Raw genomic sequence first — 23,106 nt, 5'->3', positions numbered from 1 at the left:
CAGTGAATGCATGTGAAGTAAAAAACAGTACATCCATGTCTTCCAGGCATGGGAACTTGGTTCAAGAAAAAACAGCTTTTACTGCTGGCACACTAAACATTGTGGTTATATTGTAGATATTACAATACATTTGGACTTAAAACCTGGGTATAGTTTGGCAGTGGCATATTTGGAGTTGTGGTAATGGGCTGGGTTTTTTGTGCTGGTTTTGTGCAGGTGGCAACCTCCGGTTCTGAAGAGTGAAGCCAATGCGAAAGTGTCTTAAAGCTGCATTCTCTCTAGTGTCCACCAGGGGGCGACTCCTCAGGTTGTATAGAAGTCTATAGAAAATGACTCTACTTCTCTCTTGATTTATTACCTCAGTAAACATTGTAAACATGAGTTTATGTCTCAATCTATAGTTTCAAGTCTTCTTCAATACAGCATCATGTTCATTTAGTACATTATGGTCCATTTAGAGTCACACAGACCATAAAGCAGGGGAAGCTTTAGGGCGGAGCTACTGTGATTGACAGGGCGCTGTCGCTACCAGAGACGTATACGGCGTCTCTGTGTCACTCCTCCACAGTCCAAATATGGTCACTTCCCTTTGATGGTTGCAAATAGTGAAGATGGCGACGGCAAAAATGCTGAACTCAAGCCTTAAAAACTGCACTACGCAAACCAATGGGTGATGTCATAACAACTTTGTCCACTTCTCATTTACAGTCAATGGTTTTTTGATACAAACCTGGCAACCCTGGACGCAACAAACAATAATAATTACTACTACAGAAAATGTGATTTGATGATCCTCGGCCAATACGTTACAAATTCACGGAACTAAAAGTTAGCATTATATACAAATCCCTGCAAACCGTTTATGACAACAAGCACAATCAAACTAATTATTCACGGAAGTTAGTGTCTGTGGATTTATGAAATACTGTAATTAACATCGACATGTGATCAGACAGTCTCTTCACATATAGTATTATTATTATTGTTATTAAAACGTGATCTGTGCTACTTTGTTATTTAGGAAGTTTGTATCAAACAAGTAGACCTTTGTACTATACTCGATTCCCTTGAAGTAGCTCTCAGTTTCAAAAAGGTTGGTGACCCCTGGTCGAGCCCAGATGTTACATATCTATTCTACAAATATCTCTAATGTACCCTGCATTAAATAATGTTCAGCATATCATCTAAAATGTTTTCATTATGTCAGTATGTTCTTTACTTCTCTGTGGGGGGCCCCTTGGTCTGGCCCTGGTCACGTGCTTAGAATGCCTTCATGTAGATCCGGCTCTGAACCTGACTGTGCCCAACAGCAACACAATCCAGCCTCGGCTGGTTGCTTGGCAAAAAACATCACATAACCCTAATAAAACCACAACCTATTGTTTTTACACTTTGGTTTTTGTACAGATTATAGGAACAAGATATAACATGGAGTTTACCAGCACCTTTAAAGGGACAGTGTGTACGTTTTAGTGGCATCTAGTAGTTTTTGGCAAGTAAACACCCCTCAGCTCAGCCCCACCCTTTCCGAGCGTGTCTGAGAACTAAGGTGGCCTACAGGTAGAGGTATCTGTAGGATTTTAGTACAACTAGGAGATACTCTTCTCAAGACTCGGTTATTCTACATGACTAAATAATTGTTTTTAAAAAAACATATACAGAATTTTAAAAACAATCGAATTCAGAACAAATAATTACAGTTATTTCAAGCCGCAGTGGCCGTTTGAATTAGGTTTCACTCTCATTTACATGTTAACAGATGTATTCTTCACTTCACCTGGTTCATCTCACCACAGCAGCCTTTCCACTCACCGGATAATACCGGGTTTTGAACACATCACTACCTTCAGACAACTTGAAAAGCGAAAGGCCCTCACCAGAGCCAGAGTCTGTTCTGGACACTTCATATTCACTTGACATACAATGTAACCATCAACCAGGAAGTATAAAGACCAAAGCAGGGCAGGTTGGAGGGGAGCTGTATACATCAAACCACAATCTTTTCATAAACCTGACCACATAGTTTTGTTGCCTAAACCAAAGTAATTAGTTATGTTACCTAAACCTAACCAAGTTAAGTTGTTGCCTAAACCTAACTAAGTTGTTTCGTTGCCTTAACCTAACTAAGTTGTTTCGTTGCCGAAACCTAACTAAGTTGTTTTGTTGCCTAAACCTAACTAAGTTGTCTCGTTACCTAAACCTAACTAAGTTGTTTCGTTGCCTTAACCCAGGGATTCCCAAAGTGGGGTGCGCGCACCCCTGGGGGTGCGCGAGCTGCCTCTAGGGGGTGCGCGAGAGGAAAAGTGTAATGGCGGTCTGATGGTGTAATAATATTAAATATAAAAAAAAAATGTAATTTTAATTTAAAAACTGTCAGGTGGGACATCTGAAGCTATCAGCCGTAAAAGAGGAGAGGGACAGAGAGAGAGAGAGGAATCGGAGGCGAGGGGAACGGAGAGGTGCGTTGGGGAGAGACCGGGAGAAGAAATCGAGCCAGAGTCAGAGGAAGATGAGACGGAGGAGACAGAAAAGGAGGAAGGGATAGCACAGACAAATCGGGAGCACATCGGCCCATCGCGGAGTCAAGGTGAAAAAAGAGGAAACGAGAGTGAGCATCAGACTGGGAAAAAAAGAGGAAATATGATGAAAAGTATGTGTGTCTGGGCTTCACTTGGATTGGCAACGCAGATTCCCCAAAGCCACAGTGTGTGGTGTGCAGTGAGGTTCTGGCTAACAGTCTGAAGCTGTTATTTACGTCGCCACCTGAACACCAAGCATGCCAGTGCAAGTCAAAAGCCCCTTACATTGTTTATATCGAAATTGGAGTTACAAAACAGCCAAAAACAACTGGAGTCTCATTCATGTGTTGGGTCTATAAATGACGCACTACGGGCTTCATATCTGGTTACAGAATAGCGAGAAAGGGGCTACCGCACACAATCGCCGAAGACGTGTGCTTGCCAGCTGCCAGAGAGATGGTGGAATGTATGATTGGGGAGAAAGAAGCAAAAAAGTTGGACATGATCCCGGTGTCCAACAACACTGTGTCGCCGCATCGATGCTTTGTCCGAAGACATCCTGGCTACATTAGTCGGTCATTAATTGTAAATTAAATGTGATAATCTGCCTCTGAGCCTGTGCGTGTGTGCTCGCATCCGTATTGCTCTTTAAAAGTGACGCCTTGTGTCACTGAAAGTTATTGAAACTTTGTTGCAGTGTTTCAGGGCGTTTTCACACCTTCAGTTCGTTTGCTTTGTTGCAGTTGCTCCTTTGTTCAGTTTGTGTTCACACTGCAACATTTAACAGCGGACTAAATCTTGTAAACAAATGCCACGCGCGAGCTCTTATGCGGCTATGAAGGCTTAAAAGGCTCTGTTGCTTCTTTTTTTTTTTATTATTAAGGGGGGGGGGGGTGCGCAAACCCGGTCGGGATGTAGAAGGGGGTGCGCGGCCTAAAAAGTTTGGGAACCGCTGCCTTAACCTAACTAAGTTGTTTCGTTGCCGAAACCTAACTAAGTTGTTTCGTTGCCGAAACCTAACTAAGTTGTTTTGTTGCCTTGACCTAACTAAGTTGTTTCGTTGCCTACAGCTACCTAAGTTGTTTTGTTGCCTTGACCTAACGAAGTTGTTTTGTTGCCTTAACCCAGTGGTTCTCAAACTTTTTCTGTTGCGTCCCACTTTGGAGGAAGGAAAATGTTCATGCCCCACCGCCCCACAAAATTGTAACAAAATGGTCTATGTTGAATTTTTATTGAAACATTTTGTGACTCCTCCGTCTGTGCTTTTTCAAATAATAGAATAAAGAAAATTGCATTCACTTTTAAGTAAACCAGATTGCTCCATCAGACAAAAACAAATAAAATGTGCAATCACTTTGTTAGAACAATGCAAATAAAGTTATATCTGCAAAAAAGAACTACAATTTGGCAAAAAATAGCTGATTGCAATTGGCTGCAATTAACCTGTTTTGCACTAAACATCTTTTCAAGATAACAATGAAGTGAAACCTGTGAAAAACGAAACAAAACAAGTTTCATACTATCCGCAGCTAGTTTTCAGACATAAAACACAGACTGGTCTCTCCTCATCTCCGACCGCGTTCACTGTGAAACCCAGAGCAAGAGAGGCGTCATCATATGTTCTTCTTGGCTGCTTGCTGTTTGTCTCAGATGCATCGCTTGCGGTGCTTTTCTGTTCCCGCCAAATGTCTCTTCATTTGGAACACTAAGCCACACATGTGAGTCGCCAAGGATCATGGCCGTCGCACAAGCGTAACCTGTTAACCGCGTAATGTAAACATTTACACGAAAGTACAGGCATTTCGCCATGTATTTATTAATTACTTAAAAAAACAAAAAAAAAATTGTTTTTTGAAATACAAAAATTCTGCATTTCCCCCTGCGCCCCACAGTTTGAGAAACACTGCCTTAACCTAACTAAGTTGTTTCGTTGCCTTAACCTAACTAAGTTGTTTCGTTGCCTTGACCTAACTAAGTTGTTTTGTTGCCTTAACCTAACTAAGTTGTTTCATTGCCTTAACCTAACTAAGTTGTTTCGTTGCCTTAACCTAACTAAGTTGTTTCATTGCCTTAACCTAACTAAGTTGTTTCATTGCCTTAACCTAACTAAGTTGTTTCGTTGCCTTAACTGAACTAAGTTGTTTCGTTGCCCTAACCTAACGAAGTTGTTTCGTTGCCTTAACCTAACTAAGTTGTTTTGTTGCCTTAACCTAACTAAGTTGTTTCGTTGCCTAAACCTAACTAAGTTGTTTCGTTGCCTTAACCTAACTAAGTTGTTTCATTGCCTTAACCTAACTAAGTTGTTTCGTTGCCTTGACCTAACTAAGTTGTTTCCTGAAGACAGAAGTTTATTTTGAAAAGACCAGTATACATATAACAAACTGAAATTGACACGTGTTGCTGAACTTTTGTAGGAAAACACACAAAAAATGAGAAGTCAGATATAGTCAGATAGCTTACGCACCGTTGTATGAGGATACATTTAAGATAGGTGTGGCCCGAGCGAGGGGGTAGGAAGTAAGGGAGGGGCCATTGGGCCCCCACTTTACGCCCTTGGCCCGGTTTGGCGTCACAGCTGGTGTGATCCCATTACAAGATGGACACGTTTTTGCTGTCATGTTGAAGTGAAAGCCTTCTTACTCGTAGAACATACTTGATGCCTAACTTGGACAAATTCTGTTGTGTCAAACTGTAAATCCCAAACTTTATGAAATCAAAGTTAAGGAATTTGATGTTTGAAATGTGAAAATGTATGAAACAGTAACAGCCCCCCCCTCCACAAATAACTAACAAACCATAACTGACAAATACATGATTGACTCCATGGAAATGTGCAATCCACTAACAGGTGGTTTAATCTGTCAATCAGCGCAGAGAGGCGGGATATTCTGTGAATTATAATTCCAATAAAGAATCCATAAAATTTAATTGATCTTTGAATTAGCAGACAGAGTGAGGTAATGGTGATGAGTGTGTTCAGCATGGCAGAGCTAATTAGAGCAACAGCTGCCGCTGCTGCGTGTGTGTGTGTGTGTGTGTGTGTGTGTGTGTGTGTGTGTGTGTGTGTGTGTGTGTGTGTATGTGTGTGTGTATGTGTGTGTGTGTGCGTGTGTGTGTGAGTGTTAGTGTGTGAATGTGCATATGTCTGCATGTGGATTGATGGTTTCTGGTCTTAGACTTCAATTTCCTTCTCATCCTGACATGTCAGAGGCTGTAAATCAGAACACACACGCATGCAACCGTGCACACACAAACACACCCACACACACACACACACACACACACACACACTATCTGTGCATAGGGCTTTATAATTTACAGCCTAATGTGTGTGTGTGTGTGTTTTGGTTCACTCTAATTATTTCCCTATTTCAGTTTACAGCATCTTATATGGTAATATTATAGCTGTATGATATCAAATAAGTTTCGTGTAACTTCATCACCGAATGTGTTTTATATTGTAACTGTCTTCTATATGGAGACTAAACAACGTCACGTTTGGTTTAGTGTGTTCTAATATTTGTGATTATGGCGTGTCTCACATTTTACTGCCACACACACACACACACACACAGTATATATATATATAATATAATTACACACACCATAAAAATAAAAGTATGTTTCGCAACTAAATTATTGAAAAGATCCTGAGAGCGAGTGTAAATATCAGCTGGGTACATTGTATTTATTTCTTTCATTTGCCTTTTGTCCTGTACTCTATTCATGTTAGTCATCAAATGTTAAATATTGCCCCTGTCGGCCTCTGCTCTCTCTCTCTCGTTTTATTTCGTAGCACACACACACACACACACACACAGAATCAGAATATTGATGGAGAGAGTTTGTGTGTGTGTGTGTGTGTGTGTGTATGTGTGTGTGTGTGTGTGTATGTGTGTGTATGTGTATGTGTGTGTATGTGTGTGTGTATGTGTGTATGTGTATGTGTGTGTGTGTAGGTGTGTGTGTGTGTGTGTGTATGTGTAGGTGTGTGTGTGTGTGTGTGTGTGTGTGTGTGTGTGTGTGTATGTGTGTGTGTGTGTGTGTATGTGTGTGTATGTGTGTGTATGTGTATGTGTGTGTGTATGTGTGTGTGTATATGTGTGTAGGTGTATGTGTGTGTGTGTGTATGTGTGTGTGTGTGTATGTGTGTGTGTGTATTGGGTGTCAGCAGGACGTTCCTCGCTGTCATTTAAGAGGACTAATTGGTGTTTATGGAGGTAATCGTATTGTGTGGTTGTTACAGCTCACACACTTGGTACCAAAGCAACACTGAAGTCCTGAACGTTAATGGTGGAGCTCAGCAGAAACTCAGCTCTGTTTTCCCGGTTAGTACCTCCCGTGTGGGCTGGTGTGAAAGCTGGTTCGGACCAAAAACCCAAACTGAGGCCGCTCGAAAAGGTGGGTCTGGGTTCTGAGGCCGCTCGAAAAGGTGGGTCTGGTGAGGCCGCTCGAAAAGGTGGGTCTGGGTTCGCTTCCAGGACTCTGGTGCGGTTTGTTTGTCGGGTGAACCAACCGCAGGATTTTTTAATAGTAGATATGTGATTCTAGCATGATTTTAAAAGCTGAACTACCAATAGAGATCTTATAATTGATCATTATAAGGCCATGTATATCACCAATTTATGCAAATCAGCACAGGCATTATCCCTAATTAACAGGTCAAAAGCTGTTAAAAACTGCTCCGCTTGTATCCGACTCGGTCTTTCTCCAGTTCATTAAGTCCGTTAAAGTGTGAGAGTGATACCGCAGTAATAAACACTCATTGCTGTACAAGACGCCTCATGCAGCTGTCCGTGTGCTCCCAGACGTTCACACACATCTGGGAGCACGCAAAAGGGCTTTTGTACAGTCCTGTTAGTTATTCCCAACATGCTCGATTTGCAGTCTAATACTAGTAATGCTTATGATCAGTTATTTCTTCGTGAGCACTTTGTGACACCAAAAGAACATCAGAAGCATTTCAGTCCTGCATGAACTTCTGTCACACACCAGCATTTGATTTCCGCTGGTGGGTCCGGGTGATGCAGGATGGAAATCGCCAAAACGGTCCAATGAACGAGTTCCCTATCAGTCTGCATGACTTCATGTTCACTCTTCTTGATTCGTTTATAAAAAGTCAGTGTGAACAGGAACCGAAGCAGAACTAAAATGCAACAATGTATAATTTTTCCAATGGTTCGACCAATAGGCTGTGTATAACGAGGGGATGACGTGACGTCACCCATTGGTTTGTGGTCTGACGTTATGAAGCCTCGAGTTCGGCGATTTGGCAGTCGTCATCTTGACTTTTTGCAACCGCTGAACAGAAGTCACCATATTTGGATGGCGGAGGGAGGAGTGGCGTGGAGACACCGTATACGGCTCTGGCAGCGGCAGCGACCTGTCAATCACAGTAAGCCCGCCCTAAAGCATCCTCTGCTTTGATCTGACTCTGAATGGACCTTCATTTACGAATTTACTTCCACATCACACACTTCACTCGGCAGAACCGGAGGTTGCCTGCAGGTGCAGAGCACCCTCAGTTTCTTCATTGGTCCATTTGAATAAGTACGTTCAATGTGTCCAACTGAGCCACAAACTCAAACCACTCATTATATATTGGGATGCAAATTTCGAGCAATTTCCTCAATTGAGTATTGGCCCGTGTTAACAATTAATAATCAATAAATCACTCAAATATTACTCAGTATAAAATGTTTCTAAAGTCTTCCAAAATAACTTATAATTCTAAATATGTAGCGTACTCTTGCTAGTTTCTCAAGATTTCAAAACCCACCCCGCCTTTAAGAGCATGTTGGTTCAGGGCTGTTGTTTGTAACATGCACCAGACGTTTGTGACGGCTTATTGAACGAAGCAGCAGCAGCCGCTTGCCGTTGCGTCTACCAATGAGAAAACAACAAAGGACAGAGGAAGTGTGTGGTCTCTCTTTCCCTCTCTGCAGCTCTCAGCCTGCAGTTCGTCCATCATTACTAATGCTCCAAATAGACCACACACACACACACACACACACACACATATTGTAACAACCTGCAGCATGTCTATCAGTATGTCCCAAGACTCAAACACTACAAAGGAAAGTGTGTGACGGAGTGAGGACATCCAACAGTAGCCTCGGTCTGACCTCACCACATCCCCTGCGGTCAACCAGGGGTCAGCAGACTGAGCACTCTCGTCCTCTCTTTTCATTCTCTTTCTCTCACTTTGTGTCCCTTTTCCTTTCTCTGTCTCCCTTTTAATATCCTTTCTCTCACACACACACTGACCCAGTCAAGAGGTCAAAGTTCACCCAGACATCACTATGAGCTCGCTCTCACTCTCTCCGTCAACTGAACAAGCTTCTATTGTGGAAAAACTCAAGTCAATTTGATTAACATAGCCTGATACCACAGATCTGCCTCTAATGGCTATGCAGGTGTGTCCGCATTGACCGCTGCTGTAATGTTCCATTGAATGAATACGAACCTCAGTTGCTCCTGTCTACACTGCAAGCGTATCGGGCGTGTTTCATGCTCGTCTCACGCAACAGCCTAACTTACCGTTCATCAAAAAGAGAGGAACGCTCCCCCCTCGTCCTAAAATGGTCCTAAATCCATATTGGAGTATTTCCTTGTTTTATGAATGAAGCACAACACGAGTTGAGTCCGTGGCTCTGGATGAGTTTGATCAGCAACGCTCATCGCTGCAAACCCCACCCCGTATGTTCAGAAAGTAGTTTCCCCAAGGGCTTTCATCGGGTTCACATCAGTGTGCAAAATACGGGTGGTCTCCGTGGTCCGAGACCCCTTGATCGACATTTGAGACCCCCTGAAGGCCTCAACTGCAAAATAGTGGGGGCCCCCTAAAATCACAAGACAATTATTTGTCACTGGCGATTGTCACTAAAAAATGTCTTTTGAATGCGTATTGATGTCCAGCAGTCTGCATTATTTATACTGCAAAACATGTCTTCTCAAATATGAATAGCGAGTGCTTGAGATGATTTTCTCCCGTAAATGAAGCATTCAGTCAGATACGCAACAGGTTGGGCCAAAGCAAGCCCGTCTTCACATCTGGTTTGCTGTTGACCTAAATAGACTCCCACTGGACAAATGTGATCCAGTGGCTTTCACGGTAACCTGGATGAATGCCATGATTAAAGCAATGCCATGCTGGACGGGACTATCTCCATCAGCTTTATTTTGCCTCATCTGTATTCAGACCGTGATCTGATCCTGCGGAGGACAATGGGAAAGTTCTTGCGCTTGTGAGACAGGCCTGTTGCTTTAATGTTTTATTGTTTCATTGGCCAAAGCCTTTCATTTGACTTCAATTTCAAAGAATACCTCACTTATTGCCATGGATTCCAGCAGCAGTCTGTAGCATTAATCAACAGCTCTGTCACCATTTACACATATGTATTATGGTCTGTTCTTGCAACAGCATGAACCTTAAGACTTCCTGTGACATGACTGAAAGATCATTTAATACCAATGGTAATGGTGGGTTCGTGCATGTACTGTACATCCAAAACCTTCCAGGTCTGTCATGCACCATTGACCTCACATGTCATGCCAAAACACTCTTGATGTTAAAAATCAGTCGCCATGCTTACATGCTGTTGATATTCAAAGCCCTTATTTTGCATCAGTTCACCCGTAAATACAGCCCTATTCAAAGCAAGAGACAAATGTCCCAACACGCTCTGGGCAGCAGACCGTCAACTAAATATAAACTGTATATGCAAAGTGTTGTTATTGTTGAGGTCCTCTGGCTCACATGGAGGGAAGAATATGCTGAAACTTGAGATGGAGGGTACTTCCATGACAGCATGCTGTGTTAGTTTAAGTCTCTTATTTACTCTACAGCTTTGGTTATCATAAACGTATCATCTTGCCGTCGGTATCGTTGGTGTGCCAACTGCAGCAAAGTCGGCCACACTCAGTAAATAATGGTTCACATCACACAGATCCATGGTCCTCACCAGATCAACTCTGATGACCTTGATCAGCCTGTCCTTTCATCTAGCGCCACCATGAGGTGACTCTTTGGATGGATTGCTGTAGGATCTGGGAGAGGCCATTAATGTGTTTCCCTTCCAAGGCAGGTGGATTCTAAGATCATGAGCTCACCAGAGAATTTGTGTTTGGGATGCGTTTGTGTCCAGACCACCAGTGTCGGGACCAATCGGCATCCCGTGAGAAACTACTGGCAGCCACAGGCGTGGTCACAACAACGATGGCGGTTCCTACAGAGGTTCTTGTTGATGCTGAAAAAGCATCAGTTCTATAAGAGCTGAAAGAAGAAAGAAGAGAAAGAAGGCTCGAAAGAAGGCTCCCGAAGGATTTTCTCGATGGAAAAGATGTTTTCGCTCTTCTCCCGATTGGCTTCGGCAAGAGTTTGATTGATCAGCTACCAAGTATTGTTTTGAAAGTGCCAGCTCCTCAGATGATTCCGTGAATCAAATCATCTTGTGTGTCAGGTTATTAATGGTCACCATAGGATGAATACAATACATTTTAGTTTCCGCTGACTTTTCAAGCTACCTGGTCACTGGCTTTCACTGTTCCAGTGAATTAGAGGATCACATTTACTTGATGGATAAGCACAAACGTTGGTACAGCCATTCATGGTCATTCAAAAGCTAATAAGCATCAGCATGTTCTCATAATTGAGAGCGTATTAGCTCAAAACACAGCTGTTGTGATGTTGCTGGACAAATGAGCAGCGGCCAGCGGTGGGAAAGTTCAAATAGACTCAGCGTTTGGCCATTTACGTAATCAGCGAGTTCGTAACCTAGTACGGTTAACACCCCTGACTGTTGCTGCCTCTCACTGGGACCAACAAAACCTTCAGTACAAGAAGGCTATGTAAATGGGACATTTAAGTGACACTCTCACACCGCCGCACAACCCTGTGAGGTAAATACTCCAACACAACTGTTTGTCTTTTGGCTTTGACCCTCTACAGCTGCTGCATTGGACCTGCTCAGCGGCCGCCACAAGAGACTTGCTCAGTGGAAAATGTGTGGAATGTGTGAAGATGTATGAATGTGAATGAGCGTCTGCTTGGTAAACCTCCTCTACATGGACGGAGGTATAAAGAAAAAGAAAGACTGTGCTCCCTTTTCTTTACCATCCATACAGATCTCAGCCCATGTCAGAGCATCGTCTTCCCACAGTTTGTCGTCCGGTACCTCGTGCAGACTGACTGAGCCTGTATGTTGTTTCTGAGTGTCGAGCCAGCAGCTGCACGAGAAGGCAAAGACAACTCGTCTTCATTCAAATGAATGTTTCTTCAGCAGTTCAAAGCTCGCTGGCTGTTTCGGCTGAAGAGTCAAATCAGCAGGCAGCGCGTTTGCATCTGCCACCTATTGTCCAGTTTGCATGGTGCTAAGCAAACAGACAGAGCGATGCACTGAGCGAGACTGTGTGGGGGGGGTAAAAACTCACTCGTGTATGGAGACAGGAATTTAGACACACATGCACAGAAGTATACTAAATAGATGTACATTCATAGATACAAAGCATATTTTACATGTATACATGATTATACATGCTATTGTCATGGTCTTTATGGGCTATAGCTACACTTTTTTGTGAATGGGACTTTTAAGATCTGATGCGTGATATCGGACCTTGTGTTTGTCAACTCTTGACACTTTAATGCAACCTGCAACAGCGGATAACAAAATTCATTTCCTATGAACTCTTCACAATGAAAGTTGCTGGTGCTTTGTGCTGCTAACCTCCTCCCTGAAGCATTGATAGACTGGTTTATAGAGGACTAGCTCATTTGGCTCAAACAGCAGGTCTCAGCTGTGATCCAGCCCCAGGTTTTCTCCTCTCTTCCCTTTGCTCTCCGTGGGAGTTGAACTCCCGCATCGGAGGGATGAATTGTCCGGATTGTGCCCACATGCTGTCCACACCTCACTGAGATCAGAATTCATTGCGAGCCAGCCCACCTCTCGTGCTGATTTGATCCCAATGTGAGCAAGATCTGGTCTTGTAGAGTACTGACTTGACTCTGTTTGGGTCAACCACATTTTGCGTATTCTCAGGTCCCTTCAGATCAGATCTTTTTCGAGGTTTCGATACATTTCCCTGGGTTTGGGTTGTTTGGGTTTACTTGGAACCAGGACCAAATTACCACCTCTCCAATACACCGAAATCCTATTCTTCACATAATATACTGATTCCCCAAATTTCATCTCATCTGAAGGAGCCTGAGAACCGGTTCCCAACCACACAGCACAGACTGGTTTATAGGGAGAAACAATCTCACGAGAGCCTATCAATTGAATGATGATAGTGAACAAATGGCTCTTCAACGATAAACAGATTGCTCTTTGATAGTAAGGGATGAGTATAAAGGTGGGTTTCAATGAGAAAGACCAGCAGCCAAAATAACTTAAAGAGCCTAACAGCACGTACGTCTGCCCTGATGCGGGTAAGCTTGTGGAAAGTTTTCTTTAATATTAATATTTAAGTCTCAGAAGGTCCCAAATATCAGATCAACTGGCTCAATCTGCTCATGACCCGGGTGTGTAATTCCCCACATGTTAAAGGAACAGTGTGTAGCATTTAGGGACACAAAATGGAACACAATATGAGTACATGTGCTTTCTTTAGTGTATAATCACCTAAAAATATAAATAATCTCATGTTGCAAGTTAAAGTTTGGATGTTGAAAATTTGGTGGAAGTGGTCGTGGATTACAAGTCACAATGCATCCCATCTTGGGTTCCCCTGTATACTGGTATATACTGTCATGATAAAAATGTTTTAACATGTCCTCATTATATTTTCTGTGAGATATGTTGCTGTTAGAAAATTCATTTGTACGGGCGTCTGGATGTCTGAACACATTGACATATTTGTTCTAGTACAAAGGTCACTTTTCTATCTTATTCAGGACAAACGACCGACGTGTTCTTTCTGCAATCAACTGCTTCTTGTTAGACTAAACATTTCTGCCTTCGTCTCCGGTGTGTTATCTGTCTCCTCTGTGCCGGCCGGTATAAATACCTTGTTTTGATTTTGTGTCTTTAGAGCATATTCACAGTTCACTGCAATACGTGACTGTGTTTGTATTCTCTGTTTGCAAACATTAAATTGACTTTTTGAAACTTTGATCATTCATCAAGACTCTGTTTTTATGTTAAACACTTTGGATAAAACCAACTTCACTCCTGAACTTTTGAAGGAAATATTCCACAACAATACCTGAAGCTGTTAAAATACAATAAATATTTTAATGGTTTCATCAAATGATTCATATACTTAGCTATTTTTAATTAACAATTATTATTATGAGTAATGTCGTTTTTATTAGTATTGTTGTTGTTATTGTTTTTAATATTATTAGTATCAGTATTATTATACGTTTCTTCTCAAAAACATTTTTATTACCATTTATTTATTCCATCCATTTTTTATTTATTTCCCCTCGTCCTCCTCCTTGGACCTACCTGCACATCCCTCTGGTCACGTTTTTAAAGTTATGAATATAGACACACTAACAGAACACACCTTCAAACATTCACACAAACACGTATAATTCTCCCACGAACAATGAAAACATTTAAGTGATTGTTGTAATGTCTGTATATGTCCTGCATGGATGTATAACTGGATACAGTGATGGAGGCGGGGTCCTGTTCATTCTTGTGGAAGTTCCTTAATGGCGCTTGAAGCAAAAAATGAATTGACCTCTGAGAATAAAATGACCCATATTTTCCACATTCATGGGGCCCATGGAGAATGCACACTAGTTGTTCCTTTAGCTCCGCCCCCAGCCCTCGGACCGCCCTTGTTCTTGTTTACATAAACGGAGGAAAGAAAATGTTCGATTTACCGAAAAAAATAAATTGACAAAGCTAATGTCTAGACATCTCTTTCCTAATGTACGTCTATGGGGAAAGTATTGTTGGGCCTCGGCTACTCCGTCAAATGTGCTTCAAAGGACAGCACTGTTCCTGGGGGCGTGATGTCGTGTTCCACCTTTGTCTGTACCATGTGTCACCTGTTCGTTCTAGGTCACACATTCAAAATAAAATGTAAAAAATACTTTTAGCGAACAATAATAATTTAACCAGCTTCAACTAACACAAACAAAATGTTGATCATCTTCAGGGCTGTGATTGGTCGCTCCCTTCCCCACACAGACCAGTGCTCTCTCAGCCTGAGAGGAACACATGCAGCTCTACTGCGGTTCAGTTTATCTATATTATTCTATAGGATCTAAATTCTAAAGGATTCCAGTTGTTATAACTCTAAACTGCATCAGTCACACAAAGAGAAAGAACAAAAACAGGTGAAAACACTGGCAGATGCATCTGTGACCCGTCCACCTGACTGGATCCTGTCCCCATGGAGACAGAGGGTACACTTGACCTGCCGCTGAGACCGTGGCCTTCTCTCCTCTCTCCTCTCTCCGTCATGTCTCTTCTCTTTCTTATCAGAAAAGGGGAGGAGAGGAGAGGAGAGGTGAAACATCACGGAGGGTTCTCCTGATCGGAGTAATGTTTTCATGCTACGCGGAGGAAGAGGAGCAGGAGAAGCAGAAAAAAAGAGGAGGAAGAGCGGGAGTAGGAGAAGATGAAGACGGAGGAGACGGAGGAGATGGAGGAGGAGTGAAGCAGAGTACACGGTCAGGTCAAACGTTGCATTTTTGGGTGAAACTGAGTTCACATTACCATACAGCTCAGAGTGTGTGTGTGTGTGTGTGTGTGTGTGTGTGTGTGTGTGTGTGTGTGTGTGTGTGTGTGTCTCGTCTCCAGTGGGCCGGGTGACACCAAATTTGTAACCAAGCGACGCCAACAGATGGAGCTCCTATTGTGGCAACACACACACACACTAAACTGAATGCAGAGCACTCATTATGAGAATAAAGTACACAAGCACTAAGACTGGCAACCTCCTGGGGTTCAAGTGTGTACGCTCACACAAACAAACAAAACCTTGTACTTTTATTTTTGTGGGGCCACTCGTTGACTCGTTAACCTGGACCTCAAAACCGAGTCTGAACCCTCAAACAGGCCATCAACCAGCCAAAATGTCCTCACTTTCCATAAATGTCCTCACTCTGAAGGTCTTATAGTCATGGTCCTCACAAAGACAGCTGTACAGGTACGCAAACACGCACACACACACATCCTCATACATCAAAGCCAATTGCGGCAAAGGTTGCAGGCATGCGCACATTCTTATGCACACACACATGTACACGCACACACACCACTCAACATTTATGATTTGATGTGAGAATCGCGCACACAAACACACAACACACACACACACGTGCACACAGATTGTTTCCCATCAGTACCTGATAACACGCTACTGTGTTTACGTGCGTGTCTGTGAGTGTGTGAACAGAAATTGAACCCTTGAACTGTGTTTAACCCTCTCTCTCTCTCTCTCTCCCTCTCTCTTTCTCTCTCCCTCTCTCTCTCTCTCTCTCCCTCCCTCTCTCTCTCTCTCTCTCTCTCTCCCTCTCTCTCTCTCTCTCTCGCCCTCTCTATCTCTCTCTCTCTCTCTCTCCCTCTCTCTCTCCCTCTCTCGCTCTCTCTCTCTCTCTCAGCAGGACATAAACTGGTTTCAGGTGCTTTGAGATCAGAGCTACATTAAGTGGGCATACTGCTGTGTGTGTGTGTGTGTGTGTGTGTGTGTGTGTGTGGTTACGTATTGACCTCTACTTTTGCAATAGGTTTACACACACACACACACACACACTTACAGATTTGGGATTGTTCGCAGGTCACTTGGGAAACTGAATATTAAATGTTAAATTGGAATATTAAGCCTTTTGAATGGTAGAATAAATGTGTTAAAGTGAATGATAATAATAATGATTCTCTTCTATCACAACACAGTGCAAGCATATTAAATCAATATGAAACATGTATGGAAAATGAAGGAAATTAAGCAAATGTATTCACATACTAAATCTCCAACTTTGAAATGAAGTTAATAAAACAACCAAAATACAAATGAAAAGGTGAATTAATAGCATCACACTGACGGTGATTGCTGGTAATAACATGTTGATGCAGACATTAACAAAACCTGCTTTGAAATGACAGAACAGAAATATAAATGAGAGATAAATGCCTCGTAAATTCACACATGTACATTTATAAAAGAAAACGTGTTGTATTGGTGATAATAATAATATTAATAATAATAATGTAACAATACTTTGAATTACACTATAATTGCAACATGAACAGACAAAACATGGAAGTGATGGAGGAAGTAATTTTACAATATCCAATAAAAAATGAATACAAAATTATAATTCCCACCAACAGACCATTTTATGTTAAGTTTATTTCAGCAGCAGGTTCTAACAGCAATATAACAAACACTAAATGAATGCATGAAAAATAAATAACAGTAATCAAAACAATAATTCCAAAAGTCGTTATGTAACATTTTATGGATATTATTTACACAAATAATGCATATCAACCGTAAAAACATGTCAGGAAGTATAATATAATTATATATGAATACGAATTCATCACACATTTAAATATTGAAGTCTTCAGTATTCATTTTGAAGTAAATAAATGAAAATGTAATTATGATGCCATTATTTGTACAATAGCATGTTGAAGCCTGAGCACTTAATTCATATTAATTATATTTGTCGCCTATGATTTACAATAGTTTTAAATGTATTTTATTGGTATTGTTAGATAATTATTGTAATTAGTAGTATTATCACTGCTACAGTGATAAAGTATTTAAAGTATTTGGTTTAGTATCACACAAGAATATCTTCTTTTTCTTTTGTTTTTATTTGATCCATTAAAAGGCTCTTTTCTTATTAATACCCAGAGTCTGTTGATGTAACACATGCTTTTATTGCATTCCTCTGTCATAGCTCATGAGGTCACCATCTCATCCCACCTTATTCTGCGAATCACAAATTTGTTCCTCCAAATCTCAGGAATCTTCTTGAATTGAATCACATTGTTTTCACTTTGTGAATTAAAGGTCCTGCAGCGCAGCAGCAGCGCTTCAACATTGTACCGATACACTCCGTGTGTGTGTGTGTGTGTGTGTGTGTGTGTGTGTGTGTGTGTGTGTGTGTGTGTGTGTGTGTGTGTGTGTGTGTGTGTGTGTGTTTGTTCCTTTTGGGAAGTCAAGAGTGTTTCTTACTTTTTGGTTCCAAACACACAACACACACACACACACACACACACACGGTGAACACGCTGTGAACCCCTGAACTGAACTTGAACTGGTAACTCAAGTCATCAAGAGGGCAACAGGGTCTGTGTGTGTGTGTGTGTGTGTGTGTGTGTGTGTGTGTGTGTGTGTGTGTCTGACACACACACACACACACACATACACAATTTGTTACCAACGTTACTAAAGCATGTGTCCATGTGAGGAAGTGAAAACTGTATCCCACATTAATTCCATAAAGGGCAGAAGGCCACTGCTCACTGGTGACTAATCCTCCGTATTGATCCTGAGAATGTTCGTTTTTTACACACGGTCACATTCTAACATTATTCGGAACTCAATCATTTAAAATGAAGTCACTGTTTTTTCAGTGTAGAGAAATATTTGAATGAGTAAAATAATGACTCGTAGATGCACAGGTAAAAGAACACAATGCAGAATAACGATGGGCTCCAGACCTCAGTGTTCCTTCAGCCGGCACGAATCATCTGGAATAAACGCTTCGGCACAAAGCTGAACGCGCGCCGAGTGACGGCCATGTGTTGCTGTCAGTTTGTCCGCTGCTTGACTTCCCCTTCGTCTGCTCTCTTGATGTTGCTTGAATGAACCGGTTCCTCATCTCATCGTGAGCGTGTTTCCATGACATTCTTTTCAATTGTTTTCCTCTTAGAAGCTACAATTTGGTCAATTATTTTACGCAGCTCTGTTCCTTTTCTCCACATCTTTCTTTATTGATTCTCTTCCTCAATTCGGTAAGGAAATGTAATAATTATTAAAACACGGATAAAGTATGACATTTTCTTCCAACTGTAAAAGTTGTGTTCATTATATATCAATGAAGATATTCATAATCTATATTCATTGTTCTATTCTTTTCTATTCCACTCCATTTCCTAGATTTCCTCTTTTTCTGCTTTTCTATTGTTTGACCTCCTCTCTCTCTCTCTCTCTCTCTCTCTCACACACACACACGCCGTTCATTTTTCTCTGTTCTCTAAATAGGAAGTGATCAGTCATTGGCTGAGGGGAAGAGACAGTGAACTCCCTCCGAACTCTGACCTCCCCGTGACCTTTGAAAGCAGAGGAGGGGAGAAGGGAGGAGAGGAAAAGGCAAAAGAGGAGGTGAGGGGACGGTAGGACAAAGAGAGCGAAGGACAAAAACAATGGGAAAAGAGAGGAGAGAGGAGAAAGGTCAAGCAGACGATGAGACGAGGGAAGGAAGGAAGGCAGGACAGAAAAGCAGGAGAAGAGGTGATGAGGAGAGGAGCGTGTTTGGAGGAGGACAACACTGAAGAGAACAAAGTCCAATCCTCTACTCAGAGGCCTTATTTACGTAGAGGATGGAAAAAAAGGGAGAACAAAGACGATATTCAGGGACGGAGGAAGTGCCGATCATGCAGACCAGACACCAGGGGGCAGTGTTGGGACGAGCTAGGCTGCGCCCAGGGAGGGGGGGGGGGAGTCTAACCCCCTCCTTTTCTATAGAATGACGTAAATCTAAGATTACAACAAAAGAAATCACCGGGCGATCCCATTGGTCATCTCGTTTGGTGTTCACGCGGCAACGTGTTGTGGCGAGGGGAGGGGCAATGTGCAATGATGTCGTTGCGACACGCACACATCCATGCATGCAATGGCGACGCCTAATCCTGTCCAACAGACGCCGCCCTGCTCGCTAATAAACTCATAACCATCTATGTACAAGTACAAGTACACTCAACCGAGGCAGCGCACACAGAAACACATTCATAGAAATACACAGGCTCTACCTGTGTGTGTGTGTGTGTGTGTGTGTGTGTGTGTGTGTGTGTGTGTGTGTGTGTGTGTGTGTGTTGTGTGTGTGTGTGTGTGTGTGTGTGTGTGGTTGGTACAAACAGGAAATACATGTATGTGAGAGACAACTCTTCTTTTTACACAGAATGCCGCACCATCGCCATGGCAACGACATGAGCTGTACTGATCACATTGTAAAAGGTCAGCAAAAGGTTGCAACTCTCACTGATCCACCTGGCAAACACACACACACACACACACACACACACTGTTAGTGTAAGTCTGCTTGACACCTGGCTGGCTCTGTTCCCGCCCCCTAGGCCAGGGTGCGGTCACATGACTGATCAGAATGTGATCACAGGGCTCTGAAGACTCTCCCCACCTTCAACCTGGGATGATAATCAAACCTCCCCATTGGACTGCAGGTCAGAGTGGGCGTGGCCTGACCACAACACGGAGAAGCTTTTGATGAAGGGTTTTCATCTCACTGTGATGTCATCATGAGGCCACAGTGGGGGTCACGACAGGGTCACAGTGAAGTCACAGTGAGGTCACAGTGAGGTCACAGTGAGGTCACAGTGAGGTCACAGTGAGGTCACAGTGAGGTCACAGTCGCTGGCTCCGATCATTCCAGCAGTTATTCTGGAGAAAAAATTAATGGTTTCAAATACTGTGAGTGTTATTATAGTTCCAACCAAGTGGAGAGAGTGAGGAAGAGGTGGAGTCATCGTGAGGAGTTTGTCTTTAGTTCAAGTTATTAATTTGTCCTCATTCTAAAGTACAGGGCTGCACGACCAAATGCAAGTTGTACTTCCTTCATGCCACACAAAACACACACAAACAAAGCTGTTTCTTTACAACGAGCTCCGGAAGATAGATTGAGCTCACAGCCTGAGGGGACAAGCTTCTCTGTCGTCTGCAGCAGGGTGAACAGGCTGGTGCTGAGGTGGGTACTGTCCTTTAATATCCTTGCGCAGGCACCTCACCTCACCAATACTGCTGATAATCAGTGTATAGGTACCAATGAGGTTCTGGGCGGTTTGAATCACTCGCTGCAGAGCCTTCATGCCCAGTGCAGTATTCCCCCTCTCACCATAGCTCTTTATGCCCACAGAAACCCATGAAGCTCATTGAGCCATCAACATGCATGTGGTCAGTATTTTCAGCAGACAGTCGGAGAAGTTGGAGTTTGATATCTGGAAAAAAATAAAGAATTCTGAGTGGGGGAAGAATTGCTTCTTCAAGTCCGAGTGAAGTGAATTTTGTAAAGAAACATTGAATATCATCTTTTCTAATAGACAGACACGTGAAGCACGTCAAAGACACATTAGAAAGCACTTCATATGTGCTGACTGTGAGGGTTGCACTGCTGAGGGTCGCTCAGTTTCTTGCAATGCAGTCACACATACAATAAATATGTCGATGAAAAGCATTCAAAAGCATTCAAAATCATTCTGCGGGATTGACAGATGTTCACCGCTGATGTTACGTTGTCGTCGGAAACATTCTGAAAATCAAACTGGAGCTGCTGAGAATAAGAGGCTCAAAGCAACCACACATGACTTATTGTTGTTGCTTGTAAAAGAGCTTCAGCAGTTCATTTCACTGTTATTCTATATCCAATACAAATACTTGTTCTCTTCTATATCCTCTCTGGTGAAGCCCATTGGTTCCTACCATTGTTTTTTCTTTAAACACGACTCATAGATATAGTTATACAGTTCCATTTTTAATAAAGGCTCAGTCATTTCCTAAAACAGTTTTATGAATTGAACATACTGCAGATATTGGGGACTACTTTCAGCAGCGGATTAATCCACAATTGGTGCTCTGGAGAGTGTTTCTGGCAGCAGGACGGAGACTGAGTGAAATGAATGACAGTGTGTGTGTTCATGGTTATGAAGGAACATGTCACTCACTGCAACAGTGTGGCTGACTGATGTGTTTTCAATTGTTTTTGGGCAACAACGGAGCTTCACACAGAGGAAGAAGCTATATCAGCTGTTAGTATGCATGACTTAAAGGGACAGTGTGCAGCATTGAGGACAATCTATTCGCTGAAATGGAATACAATATTCATACGTATGTTTTTCAATGAATAATCAGCAAATAATATACATTTTGGGGTTATGCTTATTTTATATTATGGACATATATATAACTAGATAACGAGAGGATCGTCTTAATGGAGACAAGCTCTATGTTTCTACAGTAGCCCAGAACGGACAAATCAAACCCTGGCACGAGATTGGGCCATTACTGTCAGTCACCGCGGTTCTATCGACGCTTAGTACCCGGGAGGACTTCCAGCTGGTTTGATTCAGCAACCTCACTGCTAGATGCCACCAAATCCTACACCTGGCCTTTCAACCGTTCCAACCACTGCAGCTGCTAAACGACACAATGAACCCAATGAAGATGGTTCCTGCTGATCTACGCAGAACCTGCTGGTGTTTTGCTCCTCTCTACCAACAGGTGTTCTGAGATTCAGACTGGGAGCTCATCTCATCAGATGTCATCAGAACATGTAGCGCAGCATGTCGTCACACAACAGCATTATCTCAGTGAACCAGTAGAAGGTCAGAGGTCACAGCAAGCAACCCAGGGATGAAGATTGAACATCATATATAATAACATATATAACCAAAAGAAGAAACAGAACAAGTAGAAGTAACATTTCCGTGCACATCCATGGAGTTCTATTCTATTGTATATGGACCAACAGCTGGTGAGGCTGAAAGGCTGATGAGCTGTTTCTGCTCCTCGTTCCCTGGGGAGGACTGGGAGGTGAAGGAGGGGCTCGGAGGGCTGGTTCGGTGGCATCATGGAGCGATCATGGCGAGGTCAATGAGGGGTTATGGCAGGGTCGCGGAGAGTTCGTCCTGAGGTTTCAGCCAATCGTATATCAGGAGGAACCCTGAAGAGAAGAGGCTGGTGCTTCAGATTACAGTAAGATGCTGCAAAACACACATACCGTGTGCTACTGTACACACACACACACACAGAAACACACAAATGTTTTGGAAAGACGAGGCAGCAAGTGTGGGCCAGTGTTTGGCAAAGTATCAACACCTCAATACTGCCAACACAACATGATGCTGTCAGCAGACACATTAACACACTGCGTGTGTGTTTCAATGCACATTAACAACTCAGTGGTGTCAACAGTAAATGTGCACGTTGTTGTCTGGCAAGAGGCCGGAGAAGTGTGGCTACAGTGTGTTTTCTATCAATGAGGCGGTTTAGGACTGCAGCACCCTCTGGGACGCAGCATGTTCACAGAGAAACACACCCAGAGGTACAGCAGATACTGAGGCCATGGAAACACAGAGAGGAGGGGGAGAATGCAGGAAATAAAGTGAGGGAATTAAAGAGAGACAAGATCAATAAATGGAAAGGAGAGAGAGAGGAATGGAAGGAGGGATGATGAAGACTCCAATATGAAAAGGAAGTGGTGTCGAGTAAAGGCTTGAGAGAGAGAGAGCTGCAAGTTTCTATGAATGGAGTCCTCTGTGCAAGACTGAAGTGTGCTCTGTTTTTATAAGGTAGAATAACAGAGGGAAGAAATGAAGAGAGAGAGAGAGACAGAGAGAGAGAGACAAAGAGAGAGAGAGAGAGAGAGAGAGAGAGAGAG

The 23,106-nt window shown here is 42.6% G+C and overlaps 1 protein-coding gene across 1 annotated transcript in view; it reads left to right on the top strand.

Moving 5' to 3' along the window:
* Positions 1-22,307: 22,307 nt before the first annotated feature.
* Positions 22,308-23,106, top strand: part of hoxb3a (homeobox B3a) — a gene marked incomplete at both ends in the record, with an annotated part of 4,073 nt that continues 3,274 nt past the window's right edge. The window contains one exon of the mRNA XM_079282460.1: positions 22,308-22,347. Coding sequence (XP_079138586.1) covers positions 22,308-22,347 — 40 coding nt within the window. The remainder of the gene's footprint in view (positions 22,348-23,106) is intronic.

This window comes from Melanostigma gelatinosum, assembly GCF_949748355.1.
Source record: "Melanostigma gelatinosum genome assembly, chromosome: 13".
Taxonomy (NCBI): domain Eukaryota; kingdom Metazoa; phylum Chordata; class Actinopteri; order Perciformes; family Zoarcidae; genus Melanostigma; species Melanostigma gelatinosum.
This window is presented reverse-complemented; position numbering and strand designations above follow the sequence as displayed.